Source organism: Histomonas meleagridis, assembly GCF_020186115.1.
Source record: "Histomonas meleagridis strain 2922-C6/04-10x chromosome Unknown contig_11, whole genome shotgun sequence".
Classification (NCBI taxonomy): Eukaryota; Parabasalia; order Tritrichomonadida; family Dientamoebidae; genus Histomonas; species Histomonas meleagridis.
The window spans coordinates 314913-330579 of record NW_027150754.1 but is presented as its reverse complement, the minus strand read 5'-3'; the positions used below and the strand labels follow the sequence as shown (position 1 = coordinate 330579).

At 30.2% G+C, this 15667-nt stretch overlaps 5 protein-coding genes across 5 annotated transcripts; 4 read left to right on the top strand and 1 right to left on the bottom strand.

The window, feature by feature from the left end:
* Positions 1–4972: 4972 nt before the first annotated feature.
* Positions 4973–5711, bottom strand: GO595_000701 (uncharacterized protein; the record flags this gene model as incomplete). The annotated part of the gene is made up of 2 exons (XM_067920428.1): positions 4973–5607; positions 5699–5711. 2 exons carry the CDS (start codon positions 5709–5711, stop codon positions 4973–4975), a joined length of 648 nt encoding a protein of 215 aa, XP_067779170.1.
* A 213-nt stretch (positions 5712–5924) lies between these two features.
* Positions 5925–6941, top strand: GO595_000700 (WD40 repeat-like protein; the record flags this gene model as incomplete). The annotated part of the gene is made up of 1 exon (XM_067920417.1): positions 5925–6941. One exon carries the CDS (start codon positions 5925–5927, stop codon positions 6939–6941), a length of 1017 nt encoding a protein of 338 aa, XP_067779169.1.
* Positions 6942–7535: 594 nt separating this feature from the next.
* Positions 7536–10595, top strand: GO595_000699 (leucine-rich repeat domain-containing protein; the record flags this gene model as incomplete). The annotated part of the gene is made up of 1 exon (XM_067920406.1): positions 7536–10595. The coding sequence occupies one exon, from the start codon at positions 7536–7538 to the stop codon at positions 10593–10595; it is 3060 nt and encodes a 1019-aa protein (XP_067779168.1).
* A 794-nt stretch (positions 10596–11389) lies between these two features.
* On the top strand, positions 11390–11725 carry GO595_000698 (ribosomal protein L35Ae; the record flags this gene model as incomplete). Its single annotated transcript, XM_067920393.1, has 1 exon — positions 11390–11725. One exon carries the CDS (start codon positions 11390–11392, stop codon positions 11723–11725), a length of 336 nt encoding a protein of 111 aa, XP_067779167.1.
* Positions 11726–12279: 554 nt separating this feature from the next.
* GO595_000697 (TBC domain containing protein) lies at positions 12280–14394 on the top strand (the record flags this gene model as incomplete). The annotated part of the gene is made up of 1 exon (XM_067920382.1): positions 12280–14394. The coding sequence occupies one exon, from the start codon at positions 12280–12282 to the stop codon at positions 14392–14394; it is 2115 nt and encodes a 704-aa protein (XP_067779166.1).
* Positions 14395–15667: the final 1273 nt, after the last annotated feature.

The following is a 15667-nucleotide window of genomic DNA, read 5'->3' as shown; positions in this document are numbered from 1 at the left end:
TTCATTTTTTTCGCAAAAAGACCTAAAATATTCTGACTTATATTTAAATATATATTTAAAGGTATTCAAAGAAAAGAAGAAGAACAAAATAAAAATAATTCTAATATCATTAACGTTTTTACTCATTATATAAGCAATATTCAAACGATATTATCTAATTGAGAAAATGATTGAGCAAAATTTAGTTGATGTAAATGTTACTGAAAACATTTAAAAATTTTTGCATTTAACAGGCCACACAGAAATAGTTAAATTACTTCTTGAACAAAAAGGAATTGATATCAATGCTGATGATATTTATTTGTTTTATATAACATTTATTTTAACTTTCTAAGAATTCAAAATAATATTTGGAAATTATTTAAGCTATTTGAAGCAGCACTTATTTGGGAATCTAAAAATGGTTGAATCGAAATTGTTAAATTACTTCTTGAACAAAAAGGAATTGATGTTAATGTTGATGATATTTATTTGTTTTATTTAAAGTTTATAACTAAAAAGTAATCATTTGAAAAAAGTTGTAGAAATAGTTAAATTACATTAAAAAAAAAAAATAAACAACATTTATCTTCTTCGATTGGTAGAATATTTTGTTTGAAATATCGATAATTATTGAAATAATCGTAATAAAGAAATAAGAAGAATTTAAAGCAGACAATGAATCTAAAGAAATTATTTTGTTAAATATGTAAAAAATAATGGTTGGATAATTGTTATATTAAGTTGTAATGGCTCAGCAAATGTTTATTTGGTGAGTGCAAGCCCGAACTTATTGGAAAACTGCCAATGAAACTGTATTCAATTTATTCTATGTGATCAACAAAAAGTTTAAATGATGCAATTCAAAAACATTTGTGGTGGAATTAAACATTAAGTATATCAAAACAGCAATAAGTATACTTTCATCCATTACATTTATTGGATATATAGGTCAGATTTGTGTTGAAATCAGTGATATAAAACGAGATGATTATTATTTTTTTATCACAAGTTCAGATACTGTTTCTAATGTGCTTACAATTATATTTACTTTTATATGTATGATTCTCAACGCTTTAATTATTTTGGCTGTATTTTCTTATAAAAAGATTATATCAGCCAAAGATTTTTACTTACTTATATTTTTTGCTCTGTTTTGTATTGGATACCTTACATTTACGATAATGTTGCTCGTTAATTCGCTTTCTTGCGAAGTAACTGATGATTTTAAAAGATATGCAATATATAATATTGATTCTTTCGAAATGCTAAAATTTAGGCGCAGGTTTGGTATAAACTCGTCTAATTTTATGAACATTCTAGAAAATTATGTTTACACAGAATGTTCTAAAAATGCAAATTATCGAATAGCTTTCTTATCTTTGGTCATGCCAATGTTTTTGCCTTTTTCTGTTTTGCCATTGTCTGCTGTAGCATGCAGTATTTGCATTAATATGGGAATCGTTATATATAATAAACACAAACGCAGAAATAATCCTGAAAATGATCTAGAAGAAAACATTAATCCTTCAGACTGATGTTTATAAGAACTTTAGTAATTTAATAAATATTTATTTTTTGTATTCATTCTTCCTTATCAAAATTGTAATTAACAGCCTCTGGCTTTAACGATTACTTAAAATTTCATTTTATTTTGAAGAATAAAAATGTTTTTTTAAATATTTTTTATCATCAATTTATCCGGTATTATGCGGTGCCAAAATTGTAATGTAAATAATTGTATGATAACAGTTGGTACTCAATTGAAGTGACAAAATTAGAAATCGTTATGTTATTAATAATGAAGATATATGAAATACATCCCTTCCAACTGCATTTTCCTTTTCCTCTAATAATTTACATCCTTAAAATACAAAAGATTCAATCATTTTTAAATTGTCAGCAAATATAATAATCTTTTTTTTTTTTTTTTTTTTTTTTTTCATACAACACATTTATAAAAAGATAAAAATAATTAACTCAATATGTGTAAAATCGTTACGTAATATTCTTTTATTCAAAACAAGCTGCATTTTCCTTTTCCTCTAATAATTTAATCCGATGCGAAATATGCAATTGTTTTTGGAATTGCCACAAATCCGCACAATGGACACGAGTGTTTCCATTCTATATCATTTCTTATAACCTTGTCCATCTTCAAAGCATCAATTTTATCCATTAAACAATTCGAATGGAACATATGACCACAAGGAAACGCAACGAACATATTTCCGATTAACATTTTATTACACAAATCACAACAATCATTAATTTTAATTATTTTATTTTTTACGTCAATTTTCGGTAAAATTTTCACATTATTTATATTCATATTAATTTTTTGTTGAATATTTTTTCCATATTGAAGTATTAAATCTTTATAATTAAGTAAATACTCATTATCATTCGAATACTCAATCATTTCTTCGAATGAAAAAATGTTTTTATCTTTTATTAACTCAAAAACTTTTTTCTTATTCGATGAAATTGAAATTAATTTTTTCCAACAAATTTTTTGTGTTTGTGAATTATCAGCGAAATTATTTATAATATCTTTAGCGGAATCGAAACTTAATGAATTCGCAACTTCAATTGACTTTTCGATTTTACCTAACATCATTAAAACTATCGAAGAATAATATTTAAGATCGAATTGATTAAAGAATCGTAATGATATTAATAACAAATTATTATCATTTTGATAGAATTGAATTTCATTTATTATTATTTCGTTATTAATATTTTTACATAATGATAAAATTCGTAATGGAAATGTTTCCGTATTATATTGTGGATATAAATCGATATAATTTTTGGAATATTTCGAAAATTGTATTAATAAAGGAAATATTTCTTTTGGTGAAAAAGGTTTTTTATTACAAATCTCATTAAATAATTCTTTTTGTTTAGTTTCATCAAGTTTATTCATTAATAAATAAATTGATTTAATAAATAATTTCGAATTTCGTATTAGAAATATTATTTTAATTATTTCATCATATTTTTGGAATGATATACAATAATTAATTAATGTTTCATAATCTTCGATTAGATTCAAATAATGTTTTATACCTTTGAAGTATTTAATCTTTTCAAATGTTTCCAAAAAAAGTTTTTTATTAAATTGTTTATAATAATTAGTAACAAAGTTCATAAAATGTTTTTCTTTTTCAGGAATTATTTGACTATAAAATATATAATTTAATTGAACAATTTCATTTTTCATTATTAAGTTTTTGTTATTTTGTAATAAATTCTCAAAATATGAAATAAGAACTTTAGGTTGATCTAAGAAATTCGAAATTACATTTTTGAAATTAACATTTTCTAAATATTTTCCTATAGTTTCTTCATCTATTTTTCCAATTAAATTTTTAAGTGTTTCTAATTTACTATTTTCATCTTGATTCGAAAATAATAAAATTAACTCATAATCATTAGAGCGTTGTGCAAATGGATATAAAAACTGTATGATAAGACTAATCGGCATACTATAAAATCGATCATTAGTTCCAAGTATTAAAATGTTTCCTTCAAATGACATATAAATTATATTTTCAATTGGAAGTTGTACTTGCGTTTGTTGCTTAGTATTGGAAATAAATAAAATATAATCACTGTGAGCTATAAAAGTACCAAATTCATTGGTTACAAAGGATGTTATGGAGCTCGAATCAAGTGGAATCGCATTTTCTTGATAAATTAATTTTTGCGATTGAACATGGATTTGACTTATTTCGAGAATGCCATACTGTACAAGCGCTGAGAAATGGTTTTTGTATATGTAACAACGATTTATAGACGCAGTTGAAACAGGTCCTAATACTAACTCACGATTAATAGGACCTTTGTTACAGATAACTTGGATCTCTTCAGTGCCATAAAAGAATTTGATTTTTTCACCAAAAACTAAAATGACATAATTGATATCTCCATATATTATAAAAACATCTGTGATTGGAACACCATTATGGAATTTGTATAAATGACTGGTGTACATAGGTTTGTTCGGTGAAGTTTGCACAAGTTCACCATTATTGGTGCCACAAATAATATATGAATATGTATCATTGTTCTTGACCCAAGCGCCACATGAAGGAAGACCACATGATACTAAGGAGAGTTCAATTGGTGGTTTTTCTGGAGTTGACAAAGAAAAATAAAATAAACAACCAGGCGTTTTGATAATAAGACATTGCTGATTATCTGGTGACAAAACTAGCCTAACGCGAGTTTGGCCCGGTATATAATCAAGTTTAAATTTATGAGAAACAATTTGTTGGAAGTTATGATGATCAAAAATAAAAAGTTCACCACTTGATAAAACAGTCCATATATAATCTTTTCCTACAGAACAAGCACAAATACTTTTGTTAAGATGTGGAGTAATGGGAGTGGTCAGATTGTAAGACATGACATCCAGGATTTTCGGCCGTTTAATCTTTATTACCTAAAAATAGTTCCAAAATTGAGTTATATGATAACTTTACTACAAAATCACGAAGATCTCATTTACTCAAAGACGCCCTTTCTTTATTTTTAATGTATTTAATCTTATCTTTTTATTTCATAAAACGATTAAAAAAATCTTCTTTTATTTTGAGCGCATGTTAATTCAATATCAAATGAATATACTCTTTGTTCTATTACATTTTATTTTACGGAAAGTTATTAAAATGAATTTTCAATAATTTGAAGATTTAGTTTTTATGCTAATTAGATTTTATAACTAAGTCTATCTATTTGCATCAGTAAAACCCATATGCCTTGTTAGCAAAAATCCCATTCTATTCACTATGTTTCTCATCAAGTGATATCATTTTTTTCTGAGTTGTTACGATTAAATCATGGTCAAAAAGTGGTAATTAACCGTTGTCAGCGGTTTTTTGATTTCAATTATAATGAAGCAAAAAATCATCTTTCCTTAATCAACCAAATCAATGTCTTTTAAATTTTCTTTGCATTTTTGATATGTTTAACTCCCATTATTAGATTAGTCCCAAGTTTGACCATTTGGTCTTTGGGGCTGTGGAAATTCGTATAACTTATTAGCTTGGAAATCTTCTTCAACTTTTTTGCGAACCTTTTCAACAAGACTTTCATCAATATTCGGAGCTGTGTAATTTTCATTACGTTGAGGTCTCCCACGATCATTGTGCATTCCTCCACCGCGACGGTCATCGTAGCCACCACGGCGATCATCATAGCCACCGCGGCGATCATCTGGACCACGACGACGGTCATCGTAGCCACCACGACGATCATCATATCCTCTTCCACGATCATCATATCCACCTCTTCCTCGATCATCATATCCTCTTCCACGGTCATCATATCCACCTCTTCCTCGATCATCATATCCTCTTCCACGGTCTTGTGGTGGTCCATATCTTCCACGGTCATCATATCCACCTCTTCCTCGATCATCATATCCTCTTCCACGATCTTGTGGTGGTCCATATCTTCCACGGTCATCATATCCACCACGGCGTGAATCATCTGGGCCTCCGTATCTCATTCGGTCATCAGGTGGACCATATCTTCCACGGTCATCATATCCTCCATGGCGATCATCGAATTGGCGAGGACCTCCCCCATCACCACGGTATCTTTGTTGATCATAATCACCTTGACCATCTTGAATTAGAAAAGAAACATACACATTCGAAAACTGTTAGAATCAGAACAAACCGCCAAAGAATTGGCAGAACGATAGCACCGATTTTCCTCATCTTCTTTTCCAGAGTTTTTATAAAAGTTATATCATAAAAATGTGAATGTTTTTACATCTAGCTAACTAAAAAAGATATCATTTGCTTTGATTTATTAAAAATCACAACTTGAAGTTTGAATAATTTTGTGAACACTAACAAATTTCACTTCACTGTGGCCCAAAAAATTTCAATGGTGAAAACGGTTATGGCCGAGTCCAATCCACTTTGATAATGGCTCAGCCAGTTGAAGGTGATGTTCAAGTTCAAGAACAACAAGAAGAACCAACACAAGCAGTTGCAATTCATTTTATTGAACGCGCTGTTCTTAAAGGACACAATCTTTCTGTTACATCTCTCCAAGTTGATAACGAACACAAACAATTAGTTTCTGCTTCCCGTGATCGCACAGCACTTATCTGGAAACTTCCAAGGACACAAGAAGCTTGGGGTCAAGAATACATACGTCTTGTTGGTCATAACCATTTCATATCTTCTGCTGCATTCTCCAGCGATTCAACTCACTTAATCACATCCTCATGGGACAAGACCCTCCGTCTTTGGGATCTTCAAACACGTACATGCAAGAAGATCTTCAATGCTCACACAAAGGATGTTCTTGATGTTGCCTTCTCTCCATGCAACCGCCGTATCATTTCCACTGGTCGTGATAACACCGTTCGTATCTGGAACATTCTTGGTGAATGCAAAGATGTCATCCAAGGCAATGCATGGGGTACATCCATTTCATGCGCTCCAATGGCTTCTGAAGATGCACCACTCATTTTCGCAGTTGGTTTCTGGAACGGCAAAGTTAAAGTTTACAAGATCCAAGAAAAACGCGAAGAACTTTTCAACCTTGATGCACACAATGGTCGTGTCTTAACTGTTTCCTTCACACCAGATGGTCAATGGCTCATCACTGGTGGATCAGATCATAAGGTTTGCATGTGGTCAGTTTCAACAGGCCAAAAGATTCTTTCATTCACAGCACCACAGGTTGTTAATGCACTTGCTGCATGCCCATCACGTGCTTGGATATGTGCTGCAACTTATGAAGGTATCGCTGTATGGGATATCCAAAACAAGGTTCAAATAGACCTTGTTCAACCCAATTTCCCAGAATTGGGCAATTCTGGAAATGGCCGTACACCAGACTGCATGTCACTCGCATGGGCTGAAGATGGATCAGTTCTTTATGCTGGCTATAACAACGGTGAAATCCGCGTGTGGGAGGTTCGCTCCGAGTAAATCAAGACTCAAACTTGATCAATTGGATTTTTGTTTTTTTAATTATTGTGAAATTTGTTGAGTCAATAGTGAAGTTAAAAACGATCAAAAATTGTTGTTCGTTTTCATTGTATTACGAAAAAGTTGTTTTGGTGCAAGAATATTATTTGCAATTAATCAATATGATTCTCAATGTTGTATTTATGCTGATCAGGTGATCATTGTTTCACATGAACGACTTTGTTGCTATGAACAATTATTTAAGGGTAACGATGGAATTATTAATCTTTTATATGAATTATTAATTATTAATGAGTATTGATGAAGAAAAGCGAAAAATTATATGGAACATATTTTTATAACAGGAGGAGCTACGATTGTTGCTGGAATTCAGGAAATTTAATATGTGAGAGCCCTTATCTTGGAATATCTAAAATTTAGCTAAGAAGTGATATGTTTGGTGTTTGATAACCGTCACCGATTCTTTCATTCACGTTCAATCACACAAAATTGAATTAATAGCCATTTGCTTTGAAAAAACGATATAATCACAAATTGAATTGATTGTTGTGATCTGCTTTCAAATAGCGACGGAAAAGTGACTATTCTGAGAAAATGTTCTGTTTCCTTATCTTCTTTTTTTCTCATGAAGAAGAGAATGTTCCTGAATATTTTATCACTGTAGATGGCGCCTATGAATATTACATTAACCTTACAACAAATACAGCCACTTTAACAAACATACTTAAAGATTTTGAAAATTTACATATTCCTTCTACGATTCAACATGAAAATAAAGATTATCCTGTTGTACAATTAATACTTCATGAAAAACTTACTGCTTTTTTAAATGGTTCTCTAACTATTCCTAGTTCTATTACCTATATTGGTTCTGAATATTTTTTGAATCAAGGTATTTCTTCGTTAATATTTTCAGAGGGCTCTAACATTAAAACCATTGATTCTTATGGTTTTGAATATTCAACACTTACAGGAGTTTTAAAAATTCCATCATCACTTGAAACGATTGGAACTAGTGCATTTAAAGGCACACAAATCACTTCTCTTGAATTTGAAGCTAATTCAGTTTTACAAACGATTAAAGATTCTGCATTTTTGGAAACTTCTTTAATTGGTGAAATTTCTTTTCCTCAAGATCTTGTTACAATCGGAAGTTATTCCTTTTACCAATTAAATATTTCAAAGATAACATTAGGTAAAGCAATTACGGACATTAGTACTTGTGCTTTTGAATATTCAGGCTTGGAATGCGATCTTAAGTTTTATAATTCAATGTATATTGGTCCATCAAGTTTTTCATATACAAACATTAAAAATGTTTTATTTGGTGTCGATCCTGAAATCAAGATTGGCACTGCAGCATTTGAACAATGTCGGAGCTTAGTAATAACAGCTGGAGTTATGAATGCAATAGAAATTGGTTATCGAAGTTTTGCTATGTGTACAAGTTTAACAAATCTTATTCTATTTGGTAATAAAATTATTTTAGAATATGCATTTTATGGGTGTTCATCTCTGCAGACAGTTGAAATTGAAGATAATGAAAAAAGAACTATTTCTGATAAGGTTTTTATGAATTGTGATTCTCTTCGAACAGTTATCATTGGAAGATCACAATATTATTACAAAGATTTTATTTGTAATTGCAGTAGCTTAGAAACGATTACTATTAGTGGAGCTGGCTATGAAAATGAAATTTCAATAAGTAATTGTCCAAAACTTAAAGAAATTACTTTAGATAATGATCATTATATCTTTGAAAACGCATTTTCTGATTTTCCATCACTTCGTGTTGTTAATTTCAAAAATTCAAATATCACTTTCAAGCAATACTCGTTTTCCAATTGTCCTTCTCTTAAATCGATTAACATTGATGAAAATTCAAGAATTATTGAAATTAAATCTTATGCTTTCTATAAATGTTCATTATTAGATTTTGATTGTTCCAATATTTTATCAATGGAATCTTATGCATTTCAAGATTCTTGTTATCAAAGATTTACATTTACAATGTCAGTTATACCTTCTTATGCAATTACGGGATCAAGTACATTAAAGTATATTCGAATTGCATCAAGTGTTACAAGAATTAGTCCACATTTTATTGAACAATGTCCTAATTTTAAGTCATTAGAATTTCTTGATCTTGATTATCAAGGGAATAATTTAAGTATTGACGATGAAGCATTTTGGAAGATTAATACATTTGAATTAGCATCACGATTACCAGAACGACTTATTAATATTGGACAAGAATCATTTTCAGGATGTACCGGAATTACTGGTTCATTATTTATACCTACTAATCTTATTTCTATTGGATCTAATGCATTTGCTAATTGTAATGGGTTAAATGGTATTTTAGATTTTACTAATTGTACGAAATTAGAAATTATATCATCATATGCATTTTTAGGATGTAGTTCATTAAGTGGATCATTAGTTTTACCTAATTCACTTATTGAAATAGGTGCATATGCATTTTCTAATTGTAATTTTGCAGGCCCATTAATTATTCCAGATAAAGTAACAATTATTAATCGTTATGCATTTGCATTATGTTCAACATTTACAGGATCATTAATTATTGGAAATAATGTTGAATATATTGGAGATTATGCATTTTCAGAATGTAGTGGGTTTAATGGACAACTTGAAATTCATACCAAAATTCTTAAAGAAATTGGGAATAATGCATTCTTTTCATGTTCATCATTAAAAGGCACATTAAATTTACCAGATACATTAATTTCGATAGGTAATTTTGCATTCTTTAATTGCCAAGGACTCGAAAATAAATTAACATTACCAGATTCATTATTTTATATTGGAGATTCAGCATTTGCATATTGTACGGGATTTACACAAGTATTAGAATTACCTAAAAATATATTATATATTGGTCGAAATGCATTTTTATTATGTAAAGGATTTACGGAAATTCATTTTGATAAAGAAACATATAATAATGAAAGTATTGTTATCGGAGATAAAGCATTTGGTAATTTAGAAATTAAATGTTTATCAAATGTACCGCCAACATGTCAAGGTAATTCAACAGATGATAATCGATGTTATGATTCTACAGGGTTTAATATGATTCAAGAGAAAAGTTCTAAAGTAGCAGAAAGTTGTGAATTAAATAATGCAATTGAAATCACAATAACAATTTTTACTGTTATTGTTGGAAGTGGTGCTATAGGAATTATAACAACATTTGTTCAAGAATGGTTTAATAATATTTATTCTATTAAGAAACGACTTTCAGCTATATTTGAAAGTATTCTTAAATGGTCGAAAGAGAAATATGAGAAAGATCGAGATGAGAATGAAATTGTTGAAATTACGATTAAGGAACTTCATAAATATATTGAAAAAGAAAGTAAAAACCCGAAATTTAACTTAAATGAAAATAAATTAAAAGATTTGCTCGAAGATTCATTTAAAACAGTTTGGTCATCTGTTCCGTACGATGTTATGGAAAATGTTATCGAAAATGGATTTAAAGGAATTGATTTCGAAAGTATTGCAGAAAATCACAAGTTACAGCGAAAGAAAGAACGATGTTCATGTCTTAAGAAATTGTGTCAAAAGAAAGAAGAAAGTGAAATCTCACCTGATGTTGAAGGTGGTGTAAGTTTGTCACTTCTTTGAGCGAAACAAAACTTTCTTTTGTGATATAATATTTCTTTAATAAAAACGAGATTTTCAAATAATTTTATATTTTTATTACTCTCAAATTCTTAGATAAAATTTATTGCATTTAATATTTTCTTCACAACATTTTGTAATACAACGGGAATTCCATGTCTTTAGCAATCATTTTCATTCACATACTTTATTTATATTATTATCAACATACACAGCATACTGCACTCGACATGATGTCTTTTTTCCAGCTGGAGATATCACTTTAACCTCTTTATTTTTCGTTTTACTCTTTATTTCTTTATCAATTCATGCATTCCATCAACAATTGTACCACCATTTAATATAATTATATTCTCATATATCATTTTTCCTATTTCTTCATCGGTATTCGTTGGTGGTTGACTTGATTTTTCAATTTTTTTTTCATAACAACAAAATCGTTCATATGAAACTGCGATCAATATAATATTGATAATTTTTAAAGTTGAAACTTTCTGAATGCCAACAATAAAGATTTGATAACAAGAAAAAATTAGAGAACTTTTGGAGATATTAACTTAATTTACTTATAATAAACTATTAAAAACATTATTATCTTATTATTTTTATATTTTTTACATTATCTTTTGCACAAAAATATTGTGTAAAATATATTTTCGAAAATTCAAATAAAAATACACAAGAAGTAAAATCACTTTAGAGTCGACTTCATGACCAAAAAGTAATTATATTCAATGGTTTACTTGATTGTATCGTGATTAAGGGCACCCCTTTTGCGGTTATGGTCCTCCTTTCTCATGTCAGCAGAGCAACAACCAAAACTTTGGGTTAGTGCAGTATTCACATCATTCCGTCGCAGCAAGCGCCAAATCAATCCAAATCAAGCTCTTCTTCAGATTAGTGGGGTAAATTCAAAGGAAGAAGCCAAATTCTATGTTGGAAAGAAAGTTGCTTCATATGTCAAAGCTAAAGTTGATAAAAATGGTAAAAAGATCGATGCTCACATCAACTGGGGTGTTATCACACAAGAACATGGAAACAGTGGCATTGTTCGTGCAAAGTTTGATCGCAACCTTCCACCAATTATGCTCGGCAAAAAGGTCCGTGTTATGCTTTTCCCAAGCAATATCTAAACAGTGGATTAATATACATTTAATTATTTTTGATGTATGAATTTCTTTGACTCAATCAATTTTTTTTAAACAAAGTAATTTCATAGTTGTAAATCCTTTGGAGAGTTAATATGCATTTTTATATCAGCTTTGTTGTGAATGTATACATATTGGGAAAAGTGACGATTGGGGTGCCCGTAATGATGGTAAGAAAAAAAAATTTTAACGACTTGTTCGTTTTTGAATAAAGTATTGAAATAACAGTATTTTCAATGAGTCGATCAAAAATGACGGAAAAACTTGCTGAAGAACGTTCAAAAAGCGGCGGGTTGGAGGTCTGAAAATTTTTTCCTAAATGTATTTCTTCCTTCAAATTCCCATTCCTAATGAACTTATAATTTTTTTACTTGTCGTGTTTAGACATTGGAAATGGTTATTATTAACACTAATTCTATTCATAAATTCTTTTTTCTTATTGTTCCTATTTTTGCCATCGTTTGAATTGGTTTGTTTGAAAGTTCTGACGAAAACGATTGGCTTACAATTTTGGTAAGATAATAACGCCCAAGATTTAAATGGAAAAATCTGATACAGAGAGCACTTCATCACAGAATTCAGATAGCACCAGTGATTATGATAAACCTACCTCTTCAAGTAGCAATAGTAGCAGCACAGAAAGCTCGAATAGATCAGAACCCATTTTTTCAAAAAGCAGTAGCACAAGTCAATCAAAAAAGTCTACGAGTTCAAGTAGCTCCTATAATAGTTCAGAAAACTCAAGTGTATCTAGAAGCTCACATAATTTAGAAGCCGGCAATAAATCAGAAAGTTCCAAAAAATCAAGAAGTTCTACAAGCTCAGATAATTCTAATCATTCAGGAAGCTCACATAACTCAGAAGTCAGTAATGTAACAGATAGTTCCAAAAAATCAAGAAGTTCTACAAGCTCAGATAATTCTAATCATTCAGAGAGTTCGGATAACATAGAAGTAAGTAAATCAAAAAGTTCCACTAACACAGATAGTTCAAAGCCCTCAGAAAGTTCACATGATTTAGAAGTCAATAATAAATCAGAAGATTCCAGACAATCAAAAAGTTCCACTAACACAGATAGTTCCAAACGCTCAGAAAGTTCACATGATTTAGAATTCAATAATAAATCAGAAGATTCCAGACAATCAAAAAGTTCTACGAACATAGACAGTTCCAAACGCTCAGAAAGTTCGCATGATTTAGAAGTCAATAATAAATCAGACAGCTCCAAAAAATCGAAAAGCACTTCAGATAAATCCGAAAGCTCCAGTTCCACCACTTCAGATATTTCATCTGATGAATCTCCAGAAATCGTTCATCGAAATCGTCTTTCTTCTATCGAGTCCTCTCTTTTGCAGCCAGATGCAAATGAGCAGACTCCCAAACCACCTACAGAAACAAAGCTCAAGAAGCCATCCAAGCAGTCGTCTCCACGTAAACACAAGAAAGGAGCCACTAAAGCCAAGGGCAAACCCAAAATTGCCGCTCGAAAGGCAAAAGCCAAAAACGGCAAATCAATTCGTTCCAAACGATCTGTTAATAAACTTCAACGCGCGTCCACATCTAATGATGTAACGCAAGAGATGACTAATGAACACCCCGGTCCACATCTTAAGCAACGCGCCCACACATCCAATGATTTACCATTTGTTGATTCCGCGGACTCCAAATATCTCTGCGAGGACCAAAGCAGTGATGCGCCTGCGAAAATCGATCGCTATGGATGGGTCATTGAAACTGCCGATACTAATGAAGAAAAGAAACGCCAAAAATTGGAATCCAAGAAAGAAAAAGAGCGCGAGATCAAATGGATTGAAATGACACGGAAATGGGAAACGTATTCACTTCGAAAAAGGAAAGTTTTGGATCGACGTATCAACAAAGGCATTCCCGATTGTATGCGGTCATTAGCATGGAACTTAATCTTACAGAGCGAGATAAGAAATGATTTATTAAGTGTCGACGAATATTTTTCCATTGGAGAACCGCCGAGTAATCATGTTATCCTTGTCGATATACCACGAACAATGCCGAAAGTATTAATATTTAGGCAACAAAACTTGAAGGTTTCATTGTATAGAGTACTTAGAGCTTATAGTAACTTTGACCGCGAATTAGGGTATTATCAAGGAATGGGATTTATAGCAGCGATGTTAATGAATTATATGGATGAAGAAACAACATTTAAATGTTTCGTGGCGATTATGAATGGGAATAATCATCGACAACGTGAATTATTTATTAATGATTTTAGTGGGTTACATAAGGTGAATAAAGCTTGGGACTTAATCCTGGCAAAAAAGTACCCTAAAATTCATGAAAAAATTGTCGGGGAGTTACATATTGATCACACTTTCTATACAATGCCGTGGTTTTTATGCGCGTTCATGAACGTGGAATTCCCGCCTGTTGTAAAGCTGCGAATTTTTGATCGGTATTTGGCATTCGGTACGAGAACGTTAATTTCATTGGGATTGGGTATCGTCGAATTGGCAAAAAAGAAAATAATGATCGGATCGTTCGAATCGGTTTTGTCAATACTACAAAACCCTGGCGATGAAATTAAAGATGATTGGAGAGTTTTAATGAATGCTTATGACAGAAATATGATAAAGAAAGACGAATATTTAAATGCATATAAAACGGCAAATAAATAAAAATGAAAAAGCGAATTAAATTTAAGTAATTTTTTTTGGACAATTTAATAGCAAAAATTGTAAAAATAAAAATTTGAAAAATTACTTGTCGTCAATAATTGGATTTTGAATTTGATATTTTTATAGAATATTATGTAATTTGGTATTTTCATTATGTAACATTGTGTTTGCTAATTCAAGAATATGATGAATTTGGTAAATAAAATTAAATTTGATCTATGATCTTCATTTTTTTCTGATTTAAATGCTAACATCGTAAATATGTTGAGCATCAATATAGAAATTTTATATCATTCATTATTAATGTTGTTGATTGGTAATATGTACTTAATATAAATTTTGTTGAAATTTTGAATGCAATTGATAACTAATTCTAATATGTGTGCAAAGAATCAACGATGAAACGTTTAACATCATAATTTCTTTTCACAATTTTATTTCTAATTTCAGCCTAATCGCTCATATGTGATAGCATTGTCACTAATAATTTTTTTATTTCAATATGATTTTCTCGATATATCGTTTCAACACTCATAGCCATAGATAACACTCAAAATTGATATTGTTCGAAGCATTCAATAATTCAATTTAACGTTCGACTTTTGTCAATTTTTTCTCAGAAAAATTTGATATATAATCGTGTTGCCAAATGATTTGTGCACGAATAATATTATTCAAATTATTATATATGGCAACAGATATTTAGATGTCGATTGTTGACTCGGAATGTTGTGTTGGTATTTGGGTGATGATATATTTAATTTATAATTATTTTTTACAAATATATGATCACCATTTGTGAAGTGGCATATATAAAACCATAAAATATTATTCAAATTGTTTTTTGTAGGGCGGTTGCTGATACAATTATTCAGTTATTGTAAACTATTGATTAAAAGATACAAAAAACGCGTTTGCATTTTGGCCACACATCTACCCAAAAAACAGAGGTGATTTCTCACAGCATGAGAGCTTGTGTGCCATTGTTCAGAGTTCTACATGACACGCTAAGACAGAGTGAAAAATCATTTTTAATTTTATTAAGCAAAGAAGAAAAAATGCAAACTAAACGATATTCATTAATGAAAATATTATACGAAGTTAAGGTGACATTTACACATTTTCTTGTTTTGTATCGATTTAATAATTCAAGATTAGCTAACATATATGTAAATTCATTAATACAACCAATTTTTAATGATAAAAACAGAAGTAAAAATATATTAGATTTAAAATCATCAAATGCAGCCTTACCTCCCATACCACGTTTCAA